The sequence below is a fragment of the Camelina sativa genome, chromosome 12 (genome assembly GCF_000633955.1).
Source record: "Camelina sativa cultivar DH55 chromosome 12, Cs, whole genome shotgun sequence".
Lineage (NCBI taxonomy): Eukaryota > Viridiplantae > Streptophyta > Magnoliopsida > Brassicales > Brassicaceae > Camelina > Camelina sativa.
In genome coordinates this window covers 8,916,001-8,936,680 of record NC_025696.1, presented here as the reverse complement: position 1 = coordinate 8,936,680, position 20,680 = coordinate 8,916,001, and the positions used below count along the sequence as shown (strand labels likewise).

The following is a 20,680-nucleotide window of genomic DNA, read 5'->3' as shown; positions in this document are numbered from 1 at the left end:
TACCAAAACAACAGATCCAACGCACAGTTGAAACACAAACAAAAAAAATGTGTAGTTTATTTGGTCAAAGAAAAGGCTGAAGCAAGATAAGAGAGAGAGAGAGAGAGAGTGGGGAGTGGACTAAAAAAGAATGAATCTGTTATTTTGTTGTTGGGGTGAAAGAATAAGGCATATAATGGTGCTGGGGTTAATTTGGCGGCTGTACATCTGGAGTTAAGCAGCTCTAAGAAAGAGATCTCATCTGGAAAAGGTTCTCGGTGTAGTGTTGGGAATCTGGCTTCCTCCAGATGATCCTCTGCCTCTGTCTCCTCCTCCGTTCTCCGATCTTCCTCTGTCAAGAACATGTGCGCTTTGGATTTTGCCACTGTCTGAGTCCTTGTTCGAGTTCGACCCTGATCCTTTCTCGGTTTCCTCTGATACACGGTTTTGCCCTGAGGATGGACTGGGTTGCCCTGAAGTTCTTCCTTTGTCCATGTTTTGGAGCTCGTTTGCAATCTGACTTCGTCTCTCCTTCAGGAAGTTGAGTCGCATTGTCAATTTGGAAAGTGCAGAAGTTGTTGTTGTGCTTCCCTGTTTGTTGCACTCAGCATCTAGTTTTTGAACGATATTTGAATGAAATTTAATGGTTTCAGTATGTAAACTTACATCTCCCTTTGTGCCAGACCTCTTTGACATGCCTGCCAGCTTTGAGGTGCCACGTGACATTTCTTGTTGCGAGCTTTTGCTCCGTGAATCCTGTTGCTTCTCCGTCTCATTTTCTCTTGCAGCCGTTTGCCCATCCTGCAAATTGTTGCCCGTCTGTAGTGGATAAATACATAGGAAGAAAACACAATTTGATAGACATATATCACAGTGGTTACCTTGGACGTTGACCTTTCAAAAATGTGAGTAGAGGCTGCTTCAGTATCCTTTTGTTTCTCCTTCCTGTGTGACAAAGTTGAAAGAAAACTACTAATTAGCTTTGATATGGTTTAAATCAAAGGTTGTGACGTTAAATGTGGATCTGTTGTGAATCCTTTACATCTTTGCATTGTGCTCTGGCATTTTCCGAGATTCTTTGCTGTTACCATGCGTGGAACCAGAGGCTTTAACGTCCTGTTGACCAAGTCTATTTTCAAGATCATCAACTTTATGTTCCAAGTTGACAATATCAGCCTCCGCCTGAGCTACGTCTTGCAAATCTTTCTTCAACTGCAGACATGTCTTCGAAGTTATGTACTTTTTATAACCAGCCAAAAGATCAACTAGTTCTAGACAAAGATGAAGAGCAACCTTTTCATCAATTGTTTCTGGAATATGTTGATTCCCTTTTGACACGTTCAGTCCCGTTTCCAGGGCTAATTTCTTGTCTCTCTCTTGCTGCAACTGTTCTTGTAGTCTTTCCACCTAGAGGAAGGTATAACACAAATTCATAAACCTAAACATAGACACTCAATAAAACAAACTTCACATAGCTAAGATATGGTTTTATTTTACACTTACATCTTGCTCTAAAGCTTGGCGCCGCCCGTACAAAGCCTTCTTCCGTCGCTCCAAACTAGCCTGTAGAACTGCATTGTTTTTGACCTGTTCTACCAAACATGGAGGTATTTTAAAATCATCACTTGTATTGCCAAACGAGGTAGCAAAGGCAAAGATACTCAAAAGGACTTATCGTGACCTCTTCTGTAATTTTGTTTTGCAGCTCCAATTTGGTTGACTCAAGTCTCTCAATGTCAGCACTGCAGAATATTAACATTGTCAGATGAAACCCATGTAAACCATGAATTCTAGTCCAAACAAATATGAATTTTTGTAAGAACCATAACGATGTAAATCATTTGTCAAGATGATAATACTTACTTGTCCTCATCCACTTCCGCTGTGAAATCAATAGATTCCATTGACAGGTTTTTCTTCCCCTGAGAACATAAAACACCAACCGTTTAGTATATGTCTGGATCCCCTTAAGAGATAGATAAAACACATAGAGAGCTGGTCCCTCGAAATAAAAAAGGCAGAAGGAAAAATAAACTTACAGGGGTACGGCCCCAGTGCCTTTTACTTCCTCCTGGTGCATCAGATAATGTTGACGGTTTTTGAGTGCTAGATGCCACATCTGATGTTGATGAATTCTTATCTTCAGGTTTTGAGACCTCTACAACAGCCTTTACCTCTGCATTATCAGCTCCTCTTAACACGATTTCCTCATCCTTTTTTCCGTCATTGTGTCGTGGTAGTGAAGATCGTCTGGAGCCAGATAAAAGCTTCTTAGGCTCCCTACTTGCTTTCGGGGATTTTGATACAGGACTTAAATTATCATTTATCTGCAGAAAACAGTGCAAACACAATAGTAAGAAAGGATGAGGACCAAGGAACTTGTACCATCAATGTAAACTTTAAAATAAATTCTAGAATCCAAATATGCAACTCATTTGTAATGGAAATACTCTTGTAATCGTCAGATTTCGAGAAATAGATTAAATATTGAAGATTAGTATATGAACGTGCCGTATGGTCATCAGGATCAATGCTCTCTGCATATTTGTCGTCTGAGGCGGCACTCTCACTGTATGATCCATCAGATTCATTTTCTAGGTCCTCTTCCTCATCTGTGTAGTCATCAGATCCCTGGGTGCCATCATCATACTCTTCATCATACTCTTCATCATCAGATCCCTCCTCTGTCCCACTACCACTTTCTTCTGAGTCAGAGTACAAGCCCGGTGACAGGGAACCTTCCTGCAGACAGAGACCATTTATGAAGCTAGAAGTCAGTGTCTGAAAATAAGCACACAAGTGCAACTATGATAAGATCCGGAGTTGTCATTTCACACTGACTCCAATGCTTTCACTATACTAATGTAATAAAGAACGGATTACTATGCAGAGAGGAAACCACTTCATCATTTATGATCATGCGACTAAGAAGGTCCTTAATCATAGAGAGAAGTATAGTCTTACTCCAAATATACTTTCATATTCTTCTAATAATGTTATCACTATAGCCTGGGCATGATTCGCTGCTGCAGCTGCTTGCAGAAGTTGCATAGAACCATCACCGCCGACATCAAAATCATTTTCAATTTCACAGTCACCAGCCAGAAGGGGTCGAAGAAGTAAAGGTGCCATACAAGCTGCAACGGCGTTTGTGTTCATCCGGTTCACAGTTTTGTTAGAGGCTACAATCTGCATCATCATCAGGATTCTGAAAGAGGACAAATAATCAGAACTAATGACAAAAGTTATTTTACCCTATAAGCATGTTAAATCAGTTTCGTAAGCTAAATGTGGAAAAGAGACAACCTTTGCAATAGGCGACGATTTGGTTCAGGGAATGATTCACAGATTGCTGCCCGCATAGCATTGACTCTATTGCCACGGTCAGTACCTGGTAAAGCTACGCGTCAGAAAACTGGGAATATGATATGTTGCAAGGAGAATAGGCGAGCAAATTCCAATTTTATTGTCAACTAATATGTCAATTCTGTACAAAACAACAAACACAACAAAAGTAGATATGTATGTCTAAAAGAGATTTTCAGTCAAATTTAAGATGGAGACATCTGATTGTCCTTAACAGTAAGCAATATAATGATCACAGTAACCCCCAAGGAAGATAAATGCTTTTGATGGAGCACCAAGGAAGAGGACACACACACACATTAAAGAAAACAGAAAGAGAATGATAAACTTACGGCAAGCTTCCAGAAGGGCGTTGCAACAAGATGCAGGCACCGGAGAGGAAGGCAACTCTCTGAGAAAATACTGCACATTTATGGATACAGTTAGATAGGTTTAAGAGTGATAGGCTAACTCAGTNGTAAAGGTGCCATACAAGCTGCAACGGCGTTTGTGTTCATCCGGTTCACAGTTTTGTTAGAGGCTACAATCTGCATCATCATCAGGATTCTGAAAGAGGACAAATAATCAGAACTAATGACAAAAGTTATTTTACCCTATAAGCATGTTAAATCAGTTTCGTAAGCTAAATGTGGAAAAGAGACAACCTTTGCAATAGGCGACGATTTGGTTCAGGGAATGATTCACAGATTGCTGCCCGCATAGCATTGACTCTATTGCCACGGTCAGTACCTGGTAAAGCTACGCGTCAGAAAACTGGGAATATGATATGTTGCAAGGAGAATAGGCGAGCAAATTCCAATTTTATTGTCAACTAATATGTCAATTCTGTACAAAACAACAAACACAACAAAAGTAGATATGTATGTCTAAAAGAGATTTTCAGTCAAATTTAAGATGGAGACATCTGATTGTCCTTAACAGTAAGCAATATAATGATCACAGTAACCCCCAAGGAAGATAAATGCTTTTGATGGAGCACCAAGGAAGAGGACACACACACACATTAAAGAAAACAGAAAGAGAATGATAAACTTACGGCAAGCTTCCAGAAGGGCGTTGCAACAAGATGCAGGCACCGGAGAGGAAGGCAACTCTCTGAGAAAATACTGCACATTTATGGATACAGTTAGATAGGTTTAAGAGTGATAGGCTAACTCAGTATTGTACTGAATAGTAGCAGGTACCTTAAGGCAATCAGCAATAACATGAGCATCCTCCTCGGGACTGAAATCATTTTTTCCTGAACCAAGTGCCTACGTATTAATAACTTGCACAAAGCAGGAAAGAAACAAAAAAAAGAAGAAGAATAAAATACACGTAATCGTGTACATATACTTAAAAACTCAAACCTTGCTCATATTCGCGAATCCTGTGTTCAACATCATCAACATCGGCAGCTTGTCTCAAGATTCCTTCAATCCTGACTCCTGCAGGATATTGTTGTCTTATTTCAGTTCAGAGTGAGTAAAAGAAGCAGCAAATCAAGCTGAAAGCTTAAAACTAATACCATGATCTTCAACAAATCTAAGGGCCTTTTCCAAGAATGATGGAGCTCCATCGACATCTTCTAAAGCAAGTAATACTGGCCTTCCAAGGACAGTTGATTTTGCTGGTGTCTCATCTTCTGTAAGAATATGAAAAAGTGCATCATTGTCTAATGAACTGAAAGAGAAACTAATATTTCGATATCTACTGAATGCCCATATTTTGGGGAGCCTTTCAACACGAACTGGTCAGCCTTTAACATAATAATATTCTCACGTTGCTTATTTTCTAGAGAGGAAAATTTGACATCCTCACAACACTTAAGACATAACATATCTTGTTATATATTTAAAGACTAAACCATTGAAAAGGTGACAAACATACTCTTTTCATCAGCACCAACAGCGGGATCGGCATGATCATTCCTGAATATACCATTTTGACCCATAACATGGGAAGCACTTGGTGCCTGTGTCAAAGCATTTTCCAGAGCAGCTTTCCACTCATATAGATCCTCCATAGTGTCAGCCTTCAAAAAAAAACAAAATCATAAGGTCAAAGTTTATCCATCATTGATTCTCTGTCCTTTAGTGATTTATGATTAGGCCAAAATATTCTTCTAAGTCAAACTTGAACTTACACAAGCTGCTATGCTAACACGATAATAAAGATAAAAGCACATCAGAATAGACAATTAATCAGCGGATGCTAAAGGTTGAATCGGTTTACATTTCTTGGTAGTCAGAAAATACATCCATAACAAAACAGAGTTTCACTAAATAAATAAAAAACAGTTTTAAGGAGCTAAAGGTTGGATTCCGGTGTTGTGGCACTGGCACCCATGTAGCCAAAAAAGCAAAAGGAACGGTTCTGAATGCATAGAAATTTTCAGGGCGTAATATAAGATGCAAAATGAGGTGGATGCAATTGATATAAACAAGATTAAGGAGACCAATGACAGAAAACAAAGTGATGAGAAAAACCTTGAGTGTAAAGGCACGTCCATCACGACCGTCAGGGAAGAGAACAGTCAACAGCTTCTTATCTGCCTTAACAACCACACTAAAAGATAGTTCGAAGTTCTATGATGTCAGTAACACCGAACCATAGAATAACATAATACATCATCATATATGAAGAAGAAGATTTTAATGATTGGAGTAATAAGCCAACCTGCCTGAATTGTTGAGATCAATTCCCCCAAGGGTCAGGTTAACCTCACTGCCTCTCTGTTGGACTGCACTCTGAAAGATGAACAGACAATATGAGATACCCATTCTCTGTAATAATAACGGGCTCATGCCTCGTATAAATTAATTGTAAAAACTATATCTGATTTAGGATTTTTTCAACAATATCTTCAAAGAAAAAAGTGCTTACAGGGTCACTTCGAAAGAAAACAAGTGAAGTACGCGTCAAAATAAACCATCTTTTCTTCCATGATGTCCAGCCAATCCCTGTATTAAATGAAACAGAAAGTGATGAGAGACAATTTTTGAGATATAACCACTGAACAGGACATGTAGCCTAGTGGTTTTTCTGCAAGTGCCGTCGTAGTAAAGTATCACTATCAGGGTTCAACCCCGCCTACAAAACCCACTTCAACGTGATAAATGTCCTTACTCTCTGCCAGTAACAGTTACCCCCAGTCAGAATTAAGCCAACATCTCATCCTAACTAGAACAACTCTCATCAGTCATCATCCTAAGAAAGGCTACACTGAACTAAGTATACATCCTAAGAGAATAGAGCATACATTACCTTTTGATGATATAGATAGCGGTCCACTCTTGAAAACCTACAAAGTCGACATAAAAAACAAAATCCATGAGAGTCAGAGATATCTTTAAGATGAATTCAACAACAGCAGGCATAATGATTAAACCTCAAAAACTCAATCCCTAAGTCAATGTGACGCAATGAATCCAATTCAATAAAAGCATATAACGATCCTTCTAGCTCGGAATGTAAAATTGATCATAAGAAACCCAGAACAAGCCTAATGATTGATTATATAAATGCTCATTATGGCACAACAATGACCGATGGAGGAGAAGACAGGGGAATTTTAACCAAAAAGGGATTCTGAAGGAGCATTTTCACATATTCACCAAGCTAGTCTTCTTCCATTTACAGAGTCAATTCAACCACAATGCCAAATAGAGGGAGTCAATATTACCGTGTTGCCAGCACGGGTACGCGAGTCTGTGTTCCCAGACTGCGCTTGAGGAATGCTACAGGTATCACCCTGAGATCGGAACAAACAAACAAAAAAAACGAACATTGATTGGGATTTTTCTCGGAGATAAATATCCAAAAAAAAATCATAAAAGAGAGAGAGAGAGAGACGCACATGAGACTCCTGCTCTTGTTGTTCATGAGCGTTAGGCTGCTGTTGTTGTTGTTGTTGGTTTGGCTGCGCCTGAGGCTGTGAGGACGATGATGATGATGATGATGATGATGATGACGATTCTGCGTTTTTGTTAACCATAACTCGGGTTCACGCCATATACGTACGTACGGTACGGGGCACACTAAAGAGAAGAAGAATGTACGATCATCAAATTCGAGGAGAGGGTAAACGGAATCGGATTCTGACCAGAAGATGCCATGAATAATATGAATTCGAGAAACAAACCTTTGATTTGATTCGATCTGAAGGATGATTTGATAATTAGTAAAATTATTAATCAAAAAATTTTTTAAAAAAAATTACTGATTTTAGGGGGTGAGAATAGAGAGAAATGGCGAGAATGATTATTGATTATTGTGATTGATTGATTGATTTGATGAGTTTCAACGGAGTTTGAGGAGAAGCGATAAAAATGGGCGAAATGAGAGGAACCCCCAGACTAGACTCTCCTCTCTCCTCTCTCCTCTCTCCTCTCTCTGGCAGTTGTACACGTCATCATCTCCCTTCCTTTCTTGGAGGGAAATTTCTTTTCCTTCTTTTCTCCCCACTTTGACCTCTTCTCCAACTCCAACCATTATTACTATTTGAGTATTTTCTCTATTTAACCCAAATAATAATAAACACTCTTATAATTAACTCTCTACTCTATAGTTTATATATATGGATTATGTGCTAATTTGATCTATCTCTCTATAGTCTCACCAATTAATACATTCTAACACATTAATTTTGGAATTAATTATTAGATGGTATCAAAGAGCCTCTATCTATCTCCTTGTGACAGAAGGAAAATGACAACCTTACAATTGATTTGACCTCCTCAGTAATATTTCTGAATCGTGCTGGGCACGACCCTCCCTCCACCACTCTCTCTCTTTATTTTATTTTATTTGAGTTAGGCTTATAGGCATCTCTCTTGAGTTTGAATAATTGTATATATAAATGATAAATCTACATGAACCATTAGTATAAAACGATTTTATCTTTTTCGATAATAATGCTGCGTGCATGGGGACTCGTTCATTCGTCTNTTTTTTTTTTTTTTTTTTTTTTTTTTTGTGATAGGTGGTTCAATATACTATTCATTTCACATTTATAACTTATGCAACTATTGCAAGCTTTAACTTTTCTTTTTCTCCATCTCTCATGAAGTTTTTCAGATTTAACTATATGTTATTCACTGTAGGAACAAAAAAAAAAAAATTATATCAAACTCAATGGCGGACCCAGTAAGAGGTAATCATGAGGAGGGTTATTGTTTGTGTTATACTCTTTGAAGATTTATAATATTGTTTTTTTTTTCTACAAATTGTACCCTTTAGATTTTGTAGTCTTTATACAANTTTTTTTTTTTTTTTTTTTTTTTTTTTTTTTTTTTTTTTTTTTTTTTTGACAACAGGAAACCTTTGTTTTCTAAGGCTTCACGAAGAGTGGAGAATCTGGGGTCTCCCTGAGACTCTCCTTAACCAAGAAGAAACTACCACGAAATATTATATGGCTTGGAATGTGCACGTCAAGAAGAGTCTGCTTACTCCCAAAGCAGAGAAGCTCCTCTCAAAAAGTTTTTTAAGTAGTAAAAAATTACTTCCAAAGCCAAAGCTCAAAAACTGTCTCTGAAATGCCTGTGGATTTGTAACAATTTCGCCCCAGGTGTATTCCTAGTTAAAATTTTAAAAGGCCTGTGTATATGGAACAGAGAGTTATCTCCCAGTTTTATTGATTAGTTAACTTGTATGATGCTTTTATGATCGGCCCGAGTAATAGACAATATTGCGTGCGTGTATGCTAAGCTAAGACTTGTTTTAAAATTAAAATCCTAAAGTCATATAAAATAACCTCTGTTCATATATCACTATGGTTTTGTTGTATCCGTATGCGAATTATTGATTGAAAANAAAAAAAAAAAAAAAAAAAAAAAAAAAAAAAGAGTTATGAGGAACAAAAGTTTAATGTTGAGCAACCACAGTAAACGCAAGTGACGAATGGTGAGAGAAAGAAATAGAAGTGCACTTGTTTATTATATATGTCCAAAATCACATCATAGTTAGACAATAATATAAACATCGCAATGGTAACAAACACAAACAAACAATAACATTGGAAGGGCACAAAAGTTAATTAGTCTATGGAAATAGTATGAGTATCCCCTACTAGCTTCCGCTTACGTTGAGAGAGCTTCCGCTAATATTGTTTCGGCCTCCATCAAATATGCTAGTAAACAACGGGGCACCAGGCCATATTTGTTTTTTTTCGGAAAAGAGAACAGCATGATAACTAATACGCAAAGCGCACATAAAAGTATAAAAATCGCCTTCGCAATCGAATACTTTTGCCAGTACAATCAGATTTAAAGGAGGTGTAGGATGTTTGAATGCCCACAACACCATGTCACAGTACATGGTACAGTGTCTCGCATGATCACCCCCTAATATCAACAACGGATTTATCTTAGATTACATATATATATATGTAAGAGAAAACGAGCTTAATTTAACAAAGAGTAAAAAATTAAAATTCTCACCTGGGCTAAAGACTTCGAATTTGAATCCAGCATCCAATAATTGACGTCGCAAGTCATCCGAAACAGTATTATCATCAGCATAAGCGTGAATCGTCACCTCCGCATCACAACCATGCTTCTTGATAGCGTCTTTGATACTTTGGTAAATCGAAGAAGGATCGAGACCATCTGGGATAGGGTAATCATTCACATCCCAAAACACACATGTCTTACCATCTACACCCCCGAGGTACGTAAGACAAATAATAAACTAGATCCGATTAGAGATGCTATCAAAGACATATATTAAAGAGAAAGAGATATATATAGAGAGAGAAAGAGATCTTACGCTTGTAGAAAAATCCCACCAACGTGTTATCGCCCATGGTGGTTTCGTCCGTTCGTCGGAGGACTACGGATGAATTGAGAGACAGACGACGACTCTGTGAATGTTTTGGGGTTTACAGTACATCTTTTTTATATAGGTTCTTCTTATTGGGCTGGGCCTGGCACTACCACCGTCTTGGGTAATGTTTTTCAAAACATTTATATAGTATTGTTAATTAATATTTTTTGTTAATGTTAAATTGTTAATGTGCACTGCATGTTAGACAAACATGTACATTAATTAAGTTCCGAAATATTAATTAAATTTGGACGTCTTCATTGTAGTATTATTTAGTCACTGTTTGGGATAATGATAATCCATATTCCCATGAATGCCAATCTGTATCATCACTATAGTAAATGTTAATTTAATTATGGTTTAATGCTGGTTAATTATGATTTGCTACTGGTTTTTTTTTCCTTAAATCATTACGCTTGTTGATTTAATGTATTTATAAATAAAACAATTAAAATAATTTTTTAAAAATATTAAATGTGCTTAAAGGATGCAATAGTTAGATTCTATTTTCAGCAAAATTAGTTGCTTCTTGTCTTACTACTTACGACTCTCTTTTATCCCTTTTTTTTTTTTTTTTTTTTTTTTTTTTTTTTGTTATGGGTCGAAATAAATAAATTATATAGGTCTTCAATCCAACAAGGGCGAAAAAATTGTGGAGCAGAAGAATCAAATTCGTCTTCAATCTTTCTCTTTGAGCAGCAGATCTTTTCCGATTTCACGGCAGCCATGGAAATTGAGGTCTCTAGCTTGTCCCATGATACCGACAACAAAGGAAATCGCATCGATTTGGATAGTATTCGTGTCAAGCGTTAGACGTTGCATAAATTGCTTGAGGATTGCCAAAAAGCTCTTGAGCTGCTTGAACTTACCGATAATCCTAGTCCTTCCGGCGATGATAACGTCGGCGAACGGATTGAATCACCGGAGGAAGAGGAGGAGGAGGATGAATCGGACAGGGAAGAGTACTCTTCTTCTTCCGATCCAGGAGATCCTGAAGCTGATAACGTATGCTTACATATACTTTAATCTCTTTAAAGTTTATAGGATTGTGATGGAGGATAGCTTAATTTAGAATATATAAGCTTGTGACTTGATTTTACATGATTCTTTGTTTTGTTGTGCAGTTTTATGATCTCATGAAGTCTAGAGTTGAATGTAATGAGTTTCGTGAAAGGATAGAATTAGCTCAAGTTTCAGTTCCTCAAGATCTTTCTGGTAAGTAACAAGTTTCTGTTTGTTTGTTTTACCTCAATGAGAAGATTTTTGTCAATGGATGTGTTATTAGGTTGTAGAGATAAACACTTTTAGTGATATAAGTTGTTGCATTTGGCAGAAGATGGTAGCTCTTGGGACGTAGTTAGTGAAGATGATGTATGGGGTGAGGAATATATGGGTCAAACGGAAGATGATTATGTCCTTGTTAGGGAAGAAGATATAGCAGACGGTATCGCTTGTTTCATGGCTACATATTTATCATCCCTTAAGCAGACTAAGGTACACTTAACAATACGCATATCTTGCTTGCTTTATGTCTCGAGTTATGAATGTCTCATCAACTTTTCATGCAAAACTTATTCTGAGTGATATCTTTGTGTAGGATATATCACCTGATCAGCTTCAGAAAGGTAAATCTTGAACTTACAGTAACGAGTTCCTAATTCTGCTTTGTTATTCTCTCGGGGGGAAAAAATAGTAGTAGCCTAAGGTTTTGTTGTAGAGAACGTCAAAACTCTTTCTTCCCCAAGGCCTCAAATCAACCAAATACTTGACAAACCAACTTATCTGTTCAATCCCCTAAAACTCCCTTTCCAACTGGGTGTTAGTGATGGTGACACTTATGTCTCCTTATGATACTAAGAGTTTGCATGTGAATTGGCATTGTAGCACTTAGCACGATGTTTTCAGTGAAGAAGAGAAAAGGGAAGCTTCGTAAAGCGTGGGAGGGAAGTAAAGTTATTTACAATGTAGCATCATGGAGCGCAACTGCGATAGGGTACGTCGAGCAAAAACACCCTCTTTAATACTATATCTTGTCATTAGTTTGTATGTCTGAATGTTTGACATTGTCTCACTTGATCTAATTGCCCTTATTGGTAACAGGATATATCAAAACCCGATGATCCTGAGTATTGCATCAAAAGCCTTCTGGATCTCGTGCCAGGCTATATCAAAGCTTGTCTGAAAGTATAGACACTTGGATCATACCTTACAACAAATGTTCTATATATATCATTTAATTAATCTCTGTACATATGCCATTTGTTGCTTCTTCAATCTCTGTCTGTGATATCCTCCTCCCTTTTCCATTGTATCCTGAACATGCAATCTTAATGATTCGTTTGATCTCTCAATTTGATATGCCAGCTTGTTCTGAAGTCAAGTGTGATAAGCTCTTAGAAATAATAAAGAAACTAAAACGATTAACAACTATACTAATACTTATAATGCGATATAAATCTGAAATCGGGATGCCTCTGATAAGTTTTGAAACATCTTTGGCATCGTTGACATGAATTTCAACTCCGGAAGACTGCCTTGAAACATCGATTATTGCTTATCGCTTTGCTAAAGATTTATCAGATTTATTGTCCCTAAACTTTTGGAATTAATACTCTTGTCACGTTCATTCAAATTTAGTAAATAGTTTTGTAGTAAACTTTACTTCATCATGTTGTTAACTCGTGTCAGATGTGACGCCAGTTTTGGAATATATTGACATTTAGTACTAAAGAAAAATGTGGTAAGTGGTAACCATTTTATTTTATTATACATCTAAAGCTTCCTGAAGGTTTCGACAATTTGCTCCACCAAGCAAAATACTTGCAGCTTCAAGCAGATGAGCAAATGAGATCTAAACCTTGCAGCATTTTTTAGCTGTTCGATGCTTAGTAGTAGAATGACTTGGCTTTATTATCTGCAGTGTCCTTGCAAAGAATCGACCGAACCTCCATGATCGATCTAGGAGGCTCCAGGTCTTGCTCTCTTAACGAGTTGCCAAGCAGCTGTTGCATCTGTGCTGCAAATGTATCGTCTAATATCTGAAAATACGCATCATTCCATATAATATTGTAAGATCAGGTGAAGGCTTGACTCATACAATTTAAGTAACTGCTGTTTTTATTGGGACTTACAGAGACAGCAACTCTAGAACCCTTGTACCAAGCTCTATTCTCTTTTCTGTTCTCCAAAAAGCTTAAAACAATCTGTCACGCACAGAAGAAGAATTAGCTCTCCAACACCGCAAACAAATATTCAGGATAGGGCATTAAAAATAGTTACCTGCCCCATACGATCCCAATATCCTCGAGACAATGCGATAAAGACATGCGTCTCACAAACTGAATGTAGATGATTCACTGTGTTGGTGAGTTGCTCCTTTAGGTTATTCATTTTGCTTCTGATGTCTGATTCTCCAACGCTTTCTTTAGAATCTTGTAGAATCTTCTTCAACATTGTTGCCTTTTGTAGCTTGCTCTGAAAAGAAACAAGATAAATGATTACCACACAAGCATATAATAAAAGGGAAATTTTCAAACATGCTTTCCAACAACATAACAAAACAAGGACAAACACTACAAATCATTCTATTTTTGATGCTGATAACATCTATTAGTCAGCTTCTTTCTTTTATAAGGTTTCAGCCCTATAACATACGAATAGCAAGGAAATAAAAGAGTTAAGGGAAACTCACATTTTCTACAAGTTTTTCAACCACAGCCTGAAGGTAACTACGAAACTTGGCTCTGAGCATCACTGTCACCTCAGAAAGACGATCACCAGGAGCTGCATTCCCACCATCAGGGATGCATGACGACCATGCTTTAAATTTAGCCTCTATATTAGGCCGTAGAACATCAAGCATCCTCTTCATGGAGTTTAATAGAATGCCCAGCTGCATCAACCAGATTCAGAAACTTCTCAGCAAACTATTCTCTTTTTTCTAAAATAGAAAAAAATGTAGGAACATTATGCTCACCTCATCCGGGACTACATATGCAATCACAGATCTTTTCGTCAGCTTTTGGACATATTTGAAACTTAGTTTTTTTGGAGCCAAGTTTTCTTTGAGAGGTGATAAGACATCTGCATACTGCTTCTCCAGAGCTTCCACAGTTGCTTTTTCAACATCAGCAATGGCCTAAAGAAACACAATCAATGTCAGCCTAATCACACCATACATGTAATTAAGTTGTAAGCTTATATCATGCAATGGTATGTACAAGCAATATTTTCATAATCGCAAAATCTAAAGGCATCAAGGAACAGCTAAACTTACACTCTCCAGAACAAAGATATATTCTGGCCATCTGGAAATGATAACGTGATAGTCTTGAATGGTTTCGTTCAGCCTCTTATACATTTCATCAACAAATGGAGTTGTTGAATGTTGTGTCCTGACTCCAGACCATTTTACCTGCTTGAATGACAGTTCCGTAGTGATATGATACAAAGAAGTTAGTTTGAAGAACGAGAGACGAGGGAAACTAACTTTGCTTCTATCTTGAATTGCAAAAGAAGAAAAAAGAAATCTGAAGGAAACCTCACAAAAAATATCAGTAAACATACCTTATCAAGTTTCAAGGACTCAAGTAATGAAAGGCGTCTATCTTGAATCCAAATCATGATATATAGATGGAACAACTCTTTTGCATCAACACCTCCTTGGATAGGACTGTAAATCGAAATATGATGCCAGTCAAAAATAACAGAAAAACACCAAATCAAATAATCTAAACAACTTACCTAATGTTCCAGTTGGAAAGATCACGTTGAAAGTCTGCAGTTGCAATCACAAGCTCTGCAACTGTTGGCGAAGGGCCAGAGGGCGGACATGCAACAAGGAATGCTCGAAGTCTATTGCAGAGATCAGTGCTATATATAGATGCTGACAGGTTTGGAAGGTCAAGGAAACTGCATATAAAAATATAACAAACACAGGGGAAATCAGCAGCTGCTAGAAGATTCTACAAGAGCTTTAAGTGCAGTACACACATCTAAACATCTCAATCGCAGAAAATTTGATGACATAATGTACAACAGTGGTTCTACTTGCATACTAACCTGGGAAGTATATCTTCATTTTGGATCTCAATATCAGTATAAATCTCATTCTTTACATTCTTGCAGACCATAGTCATTTTCTGGTAAGCAGAGGACATTGCAGATGTATCCCAAAAATTGGGCTCGCTGTTGTTAGCAACAAACTCATCTGTCTCACCCAAGTGCCTTCTAGATCTCTTCTTTGCTGCTGCCTATAATTGAAATGATGCCAAATAGATGAGAAAAATGGCTGATCAAGAGTAAGGTAAGGCAATTGGGAGGCTGTACCTGGAAATAATGACAAAGATTAGTCTGATCCTCCGGAGACAAGACATCGTGCAGAAGCGTGTACAATTTCACAGCAGGAGTGAGCGCTGGCGCTGGAACTCCTGATGCAGAACTGACCACATCAATCATTCCAGAAAATGAAGACTCGTCAAGAGATTTGTAGTTCTCGAAGACCAGTTTCAGAATCTGCTCGATTTGGTCCTTGATTTCATTCAGGATCCGATTCTGTTGAAAGCAAAAACACAAAATAAAGATCCTTAAGCAGTCATAAGCAGAAAGTACTATTATGCTTTAAAAAGAAGAAAAAATCAACAGCAAACGGATTAACTTGGGTGATATGAGATATTGTCTGATGCTTAAATATGCCATGTTAGCAACTGCGAGGATTCTAATCTGTCATTCACCATTGTATTTACATTTTACACCTATGAATATAATGGTGAATAACACAGGAAAATTTCTAGTGTTGTGCTCTAAAGTTAAGTATTATGATCAACGTAAACAAGCTAACTTTAGGGTCATATCATGTCCGTCCCTTAACTTGAGGCCAGAAATACGTAACTCCAAAACCCACACACACAAGTAAACCCGCAAAGTAAATTAATAACAGATAACTGCAGAGTGCACATGTACGTACCTCCTGATGACTCAAGGCGCTCTTGCCATTTCCCTTCATGATGACAGGTGTTAACAAGTCATGCACCAAATGGAGACAGTCGGAAGTCGGTGTAGCGACATCCATTACATAGGACAAGTATCTAAAAGCAACAGATAAAGCAAGATAGTGAAAACGGAGTTCTAGCGTATCCCTCAAATAATAATTAACAAAAAGTGAGTACAATATACCTAAGCTTGGTGTAGACATCTGAAATCCCATAGTAGGTGGCAAATTCTTCCAAAAGCCATTTCCATGAACCATATAACAATAAGTTTCTTTGCTGAAACCGCTGCATTTTCAAGGCCACTTCCAGGACTAGGTCATATGCGACTGTCTCCGCAACAGAACCACACTAAAGGAAGATGAAAAAGGAAATCAATACACCAAAATCAAATGAACACAATATAATGAGTTTTATTGGTGTTCAGAAACATAATCTTCAGAGGATAGAAGATATATCTTCAAAAAGTTTTGAGAAACGTTTCAATTAATGGACTTACAAATGAACGAATTGAATGAGGAGCTGAAAATACCTTAATTAGCACTTAGATAGCCATAACAACTTATTAAGTCTAAAATCAACAACTATAGTAAGATAATATTTTCTGGTCAAAACAAAGAAATGCCAATCCACTAACAGAGCACAAATCAGAAGAGAGATTACCAACAGAATATATAATGAGTCATTTGTTAACCCACCTTCAAATGGCTGTTATCATCAAAACTTGCTGAATAGTCAATATAGAGCTGGAGTCTGCCCACAAGTTGATGTTCTGGCTCACGAAAAACAGACCACCAGCGAACTTTCTCAGCCTGTATGTTTTCTTCATTAGAAGCATTTGAAACAGAGCAACAAATTAAAAAGGCAAGTCAAAGCAACGTACCGAATCTTCAGAAATATTAGCTAGTTGGACAAGCACACGCCCAAAATCTTTCCCCGTCGGATCAAGGATCTCAACAATCAGATCATCTCCACGACTATCAGGAAAGCTGTTGAATTTCCATACACTTTGTCAGACATCACAGATATGGATTTGGTAGAGTGGAAAGAGGAGTTGGGAACAGAACATACAAAACATGGCTTTCACCAGATCCGGGTTGCATCACAATGGCATCATCTTCAGCTAAGCTTTTCAATCTTAACTTACACGAGTATGTTTCTGAATGACAGAACCAAACGATCAATCAATATTTAAAAAAAGTTCTTGTACAAAAACAGAGAGTAGTGAAGTGGGAAACATGGAGATACAATTTATTTTTAACTTCTCCTACACATACTGCATATATATGGCATATTTTTGTAAAGTTTATTCTCCCCGAATAGGCAAGCAGTTAATAATTTTCACATACCTTGTACAACATCATAAGACGTTGAATTGTTACGTAGACTTGTGACACCAGTTTTCAGGAGACCAGAGACTTGTTTTAAGTACTGTGTACTGGCATGTACATATGCCAGACTTTGACGAGGAAGAGATGAACCATTGGCCGGTACACGGACATGGATCTTCCTAAGAGCCCGCCATCCAGAAAATAAGCGTGTTGACATATTGGAAAAGTGAATCCGGATTTTCTCGAACTTTATCAATGATGGCTTCAAAGATGATATACTACAGCCAGTTGGACCATCCATAACTGTTTTAACACGTCGTACTGAACAAGCAGACAAATATATTTTACGACTATTGATTATAGGAGGGGTAGCCAGAAAGCAGATGGAACACAAAATTCAAGTTTACCTTGGACCTTCATTTTGCCAATATTTTTTTTTTGTTTAGGTNACACGAGTATGTTTCTGAATGACAGAACCAAACGATCAATCAATATTTAAAAAAAGTTCTTGTACAAAAACAGAGAGTAGTGAAGTGGGAAACATGGAGATACAATTTATTTTTAACTTCTCCTACACATACTGCATATATATGGCATATTTTTGTAAAGTTTATTCTCCCCGAATAGGCAAGCAGTTAATAATTTTCACATACCTTGTACAACATCATAAGACGTTGAATTGTTACGTAGACTTGTGACACCAGTTTTCAGGAGACCAGAGACTTGTTTTAAGTACTGTGTACTGGCATGTACATATGCCAGACTTTGACGAGGAAGAGATGAACCATTGGCCGGTACACGGACATGGATCTTCCTAAGAGCCCGCCATCCAGAAAATAAGCGTGTTGACATATTGGAAAAGTGAATCCGGATTTTCTCGAACTTTATCAATGATGGCTTCAAAGATGATATACTACAGCCAGTTGGACCATCCATAACTGTTTTAACACGTCGTACTGAACAAGCAGACAAATATATTTTACGACTATTGATTATAGGAGGGGTAGCCAGAAAGCAGATGGAACACAAAATTCAAGTTTACCTTGGACCTTCATTTTGCCAATATTTTTTTTTTGTTTAGGTGCAACTCCTTCGTGCGCAGCTTGTGAAGATCGCTTCGCCAGAAGCTCCTCCTCTGATTGCAAAAGGAGCTGCTGCAACCTGTTAGTCAAATTAGCCCAATTACAAATCTGTTATTCAGTCATTTGAAGGCATGAGGACGAAAAAATTATCCTTCAACTTCAGTTTGCATAGAGAAATCTAAAGTATTTCTATCCAAGGCACTAATATAGAGAAATTTGAGGAATACATATGAGAACTAAGAAAGGAGCTTAGAGCTACATAATAAACTCACCCAAATGCTTCTCGTAGAAGAGCACACTCATTCTCCAAAAACATGGGAGCCTCCATGCAACCCGTTGACCACGCATGCAGGCAAAGTCGTACACATGCATCATAGGAAACAACAGCATGCCATGGCCCACGAGAACTGTATCAGGGTACATAAAGAAGCGACAGAGTGCTTAAAAAGAATACTACTTGTTTACTAAACTGATTGAAGATAACAACGGGGTTTCTCTATGTGTCTAGTGATCTACATCCAATTTCTCAAGCAGTGAAAAAACTAATCAGATCAGAACTACCTCGCATGAAAAGTTGGTAGCCGAGCTGGATGTTGATCAGGTGGCCCAGATGACTCAGAAGCAGCACTAGGTCTATAGGAACAGAAGCAAAAAGTGAGTATGGTTTATCAAACTGAGAACTCATTTCATATAACAAGCAAAAAAAGGAAATACCTATTAAAGTGGCCAGTCTTTCTACTTTCTACACAATCTCCTGTTTTGACTTCTGAAACCTGAACGCTTGAAGTTTCTGGTTTAATTTCTTCAGATTCCTCTGCTGCCCCGGAAAATGGAGGGGCACTGGGTATATCGCTTACTTCTTCAGAAGAAAACGTCTCATCAAGCTCCTGCAATATGAAAAAAGAGTTTTGAGAAGATCAATAAGGAAACAAATCCTATAAGCATCATTGTTGTTCCACAACTATACAAGGAAATACAGACATATATCAAATTTAAACAAGAAAAGCAACTCTTGCTTAGTATTACATAAAGACCTTATAGCATCAGCTAAACCACAAGCTCCTGACCATATTTTGACATCGTTATGACGATTATCACAAAATCCGAATCTTCAAACCAAAATCAAATAAGATGAGAACAACGCGATTGCAAAAATCATTCCATATCTGTCATTTTATTGGTCATCCTTAACTCTACGAACGCGGAATAATCATCCATCATACTAAATACTCTACGATCAGAGAGTTTAAAACGAAAATTTAAGGTTAAACCTTCTCGACGGTTGCTCTCCCGTCCGTCTTAGGGAAATGAGTTTGTTCCACCTGAGATACGCCGCCACCAATCCTCCCAGCTGTCGGCGGCGGAGGAGAAAATTGCGAGCTAGTAGCAGAATCCGTGGATTCATCATCCTCGTCAGTATCACCATCAAATCTGGGTCCCGTTTGTTCGCGAGCACCGACTAAAGTCTCTCTTGATGAGCTCACCTCGGAGTAAGTATAATAAGACGAGTTTCTACCGTAGCTGCGACCAACGGCGCTGGAGACTCTACTGTCCTCGGGAGACGAATCGAGAGAGACGTCCTCGGAATTAGTACTCATACCGTCTTCGGAAGTGACGTCAGTCTCGGTGGCCACCGCTAGGGTTTTGGTGACCGGAACAGGAGCTGAAGGAGACACGCGGCCGTCACGGACCTTGGGAGCAGGTAATCTCAATTGTCCGTCGGGGATCATGGGGAAATGTGAAGTTGAAATCGAAGCACAAGTGTTAATTTAGTTGGGAAGGAAGTTGCTAAAATTGAAGTCTCGCCGTTAGAAGAGAGATTTGTGGAAGAACTCAGAGAAAAAGCTTCACAGATCGAGCTTGATTTTGCAATGGAGGTGGAGAGTATGAAAGCTTAATCAGGAAGCTTTCACCGAGAAGAGAGAGTGGGAGAGAGACGATTGAAATCTGTGTGCACACTTCTTCAATATGATTTTTGTTTTTTTCTTTTTTTAATTTACTTTTTGATTCTCTTTTTTAATTTGAAAAAAAAAAAATTGGGAATTCAAATTTGGGAAAGGGGTAGAGAAGAAAGGCAATCGAGTGGGTATGAAGAAGACCTCCGAGAACGGTGTCGTTTAGTACGCTCACG

At 38.0% G+C, this 20,680-nt stretch overlaps 3 protein-coding genes and 1 pseudogene across 4 annotated transcripts; 1 reads left to right on the top strand and 3 right to left on the bottom strand.

Annotated features, from left to right (window-relative positions):
* LOC104730996 (rho GTPase-activating protein REN1-like) lies at nucleotides 78-7,680 on the bottom strand. The gene is made up of 24 exons (XM_010450245.2): nucleotides 7,469-7,680; nucleotides 7,184-7,364; nucleotides 7,010-7,078; nucleotides 6,592-6,628; nucleotides 6,211-6,287; nucleotides 6,004-6,074; nucleotides 5,814-5,892; nucleotides 5,215-5,359; nucleotides 4,853-4,969; nucleotides 4,695-4,772; nucleotides 4,530-4,585; nucleotides 4,382-4,451; nucleotides 3,990-4,074; nucleotides 2,944-3,187; nucleotides 2,491-2,721; nucleotides 2,019-2,306; nucleotides 1,843-1,901; nucleotides 1,661-1,721; nucleotides 1,483-1,566; nucleotides 1,273-1,386; nucleotides 1,022-1,191; nucleotides 861-924; nucleotides 646-780; nucleotides 78-570 (listed from the first exon to the last, which is right to left on the bottom strand). The coding sequence occupies exons 2-24, from the start codon at nucleotides 7,319-7,321 to the stop codon at nucleotides 238-240; spliced, it is 2,805 nt and encodes a 934-aa protein (XP_010448547.1). The 5' UTR covers nucleotides 7,322-7,364; nucleotides 7,469-7,680; the 3' UTR covers nucleotides 78-237.
* LOC104730993 lies at nucleotides 9,232-10,177 on the bottom strand. The gene is made up of 3 exons (XM_010450243.2): nucleotides 10,093-10,177; nucleotides 9,765-9,980; nucleotides 9,232-9,668 (listed from the first exon to the last, which is right to left on the bottom strand). The coding sequence occupies exons 1-3, from the start codon at nucleotides 10,127-10,129 to the stop codon at nucleotides 9,394-9,396; spliced, it is 528 nt and encodes a 175-aa protein (XP_010448545.1). The 5' UTR covers nucleotides 10,130-10,177; the 3' UTR covers nucleotides 9,232-9,393.
* Nucleotides 10,749-12,524, top strand: LOC104730992 (annotated as a pseudogene).
* On the bottom strand, nucleotides 12,839-20,558 carry LOC104730991. Of its 2 annotated transcripts, none has more exons than XM_019234175.1 (21): nucleotides 19,821-20,558; nucleotides 19,264-19,436; nucleotides 19,111-19,182; nucleotides 18,822-18,956; nucleotides 18,510-18,628; nucleotides 18,121-18,423; nucleotides 17,208-17,295; nucleotides 17,020-17,125; nucleotides 16,835-16,948; nucleotides 16,324-16,487; nucleotides 16,115-16,235; nucleotides 15,478-15,702; nucleotides 15,211-15,401; nucleotides 14,893-15,060; nucleotides 14,716-14,821; nucleotides 14,426-14,566; nucleotides 14,126-14,287; nucleotides 13,841-14,041; nucleotides 13,429-13,623; nucleotides 13,281-13,352; nucleotides 12,839-13,187 (listed from the first exon to the last, which is right to left on the bottom strand). In XM_019234175.1, exons 1-21 carry the CDS (start codon nucleotides 20,277-20,279, stop codon nucleotides 13,035-13,037), a joined length of 3,468 nt encoding a protein of 1,155 aa, XP_019089720.1. In that variant the 5' UTR covers nucleotides 20,280-20,558; the 3' UTR covers nucleotides 12,839-13,034. The 2 variants fall into 2 exon arrangements, with proteins under 2 accessions (XP_019089720.1, XP_010448543.1); XM_010450241.2 differs by having other exon boundaries at nucleotides 14,426-14,563; nucleotides 19,821-20,556.

Coding starts and splice junctions, on each gene's coding strand:
- LOC104730996 (XM_010450245.2), bottom strand. CDS start 7,321: ATGGTTAACAAAAACGCAGAATCGTCATCATCATCATCATCATCATCA. Junction 1,902..2,018: donor GGCACTGGGGCCGTACCCCT/GTAAGTTTATTT, acceptor TTATGTTCTCAG/GGGAAGAAAAACCTGTCAAT. Junction 781..860: donor TTGAAAGGTCAACGTCCAAG/GTAACCACTGTG, acceptor AACAATTTGCAG/GATGGGCAAACGGCTGCAAG.
- LOC104730993 (XM_010450243.2), bottom strand. CDS start 10,129: ATGGGCGATAACACGTTGGTGGGATTTTTCTACAAGC. Junction 9,981..10,092: donor GGTGGGATTTTTCTACAAGC/GTAAGATCTCTT, acceptor TCGGGGGTGTAG/ATGGTAAGACATGTGTGTTT. Junction 9,669..9,764: donor ATTCGAAGTCTTTAGCCCAG/GTGAGAATTTTA, acceptor TGTTGATATTAG/GGGGTGATCATGCGAGACAC.
- LOC104730991 (XM_019234175.1), bottom strand. CDS start 20,279: ATGATCCCCGACGGACAATTGAGATTACCTGCTCCCAAGGTCCGTGAC. Junction 15,703..16,114: donor GCGCCTTGAGTCATCAGGAG/GTACGTACATGT, acceptor TGCTTTCAACAG/AATCGGATCCTGAATGAAAT. Junction 13,353..13,428: donor ATTGGGATCGTATGGGGCAG/GTAACTATTTTT, acceptor TGTGCGTGACAG/ATTGTTTTAAGCTTTTTGGA.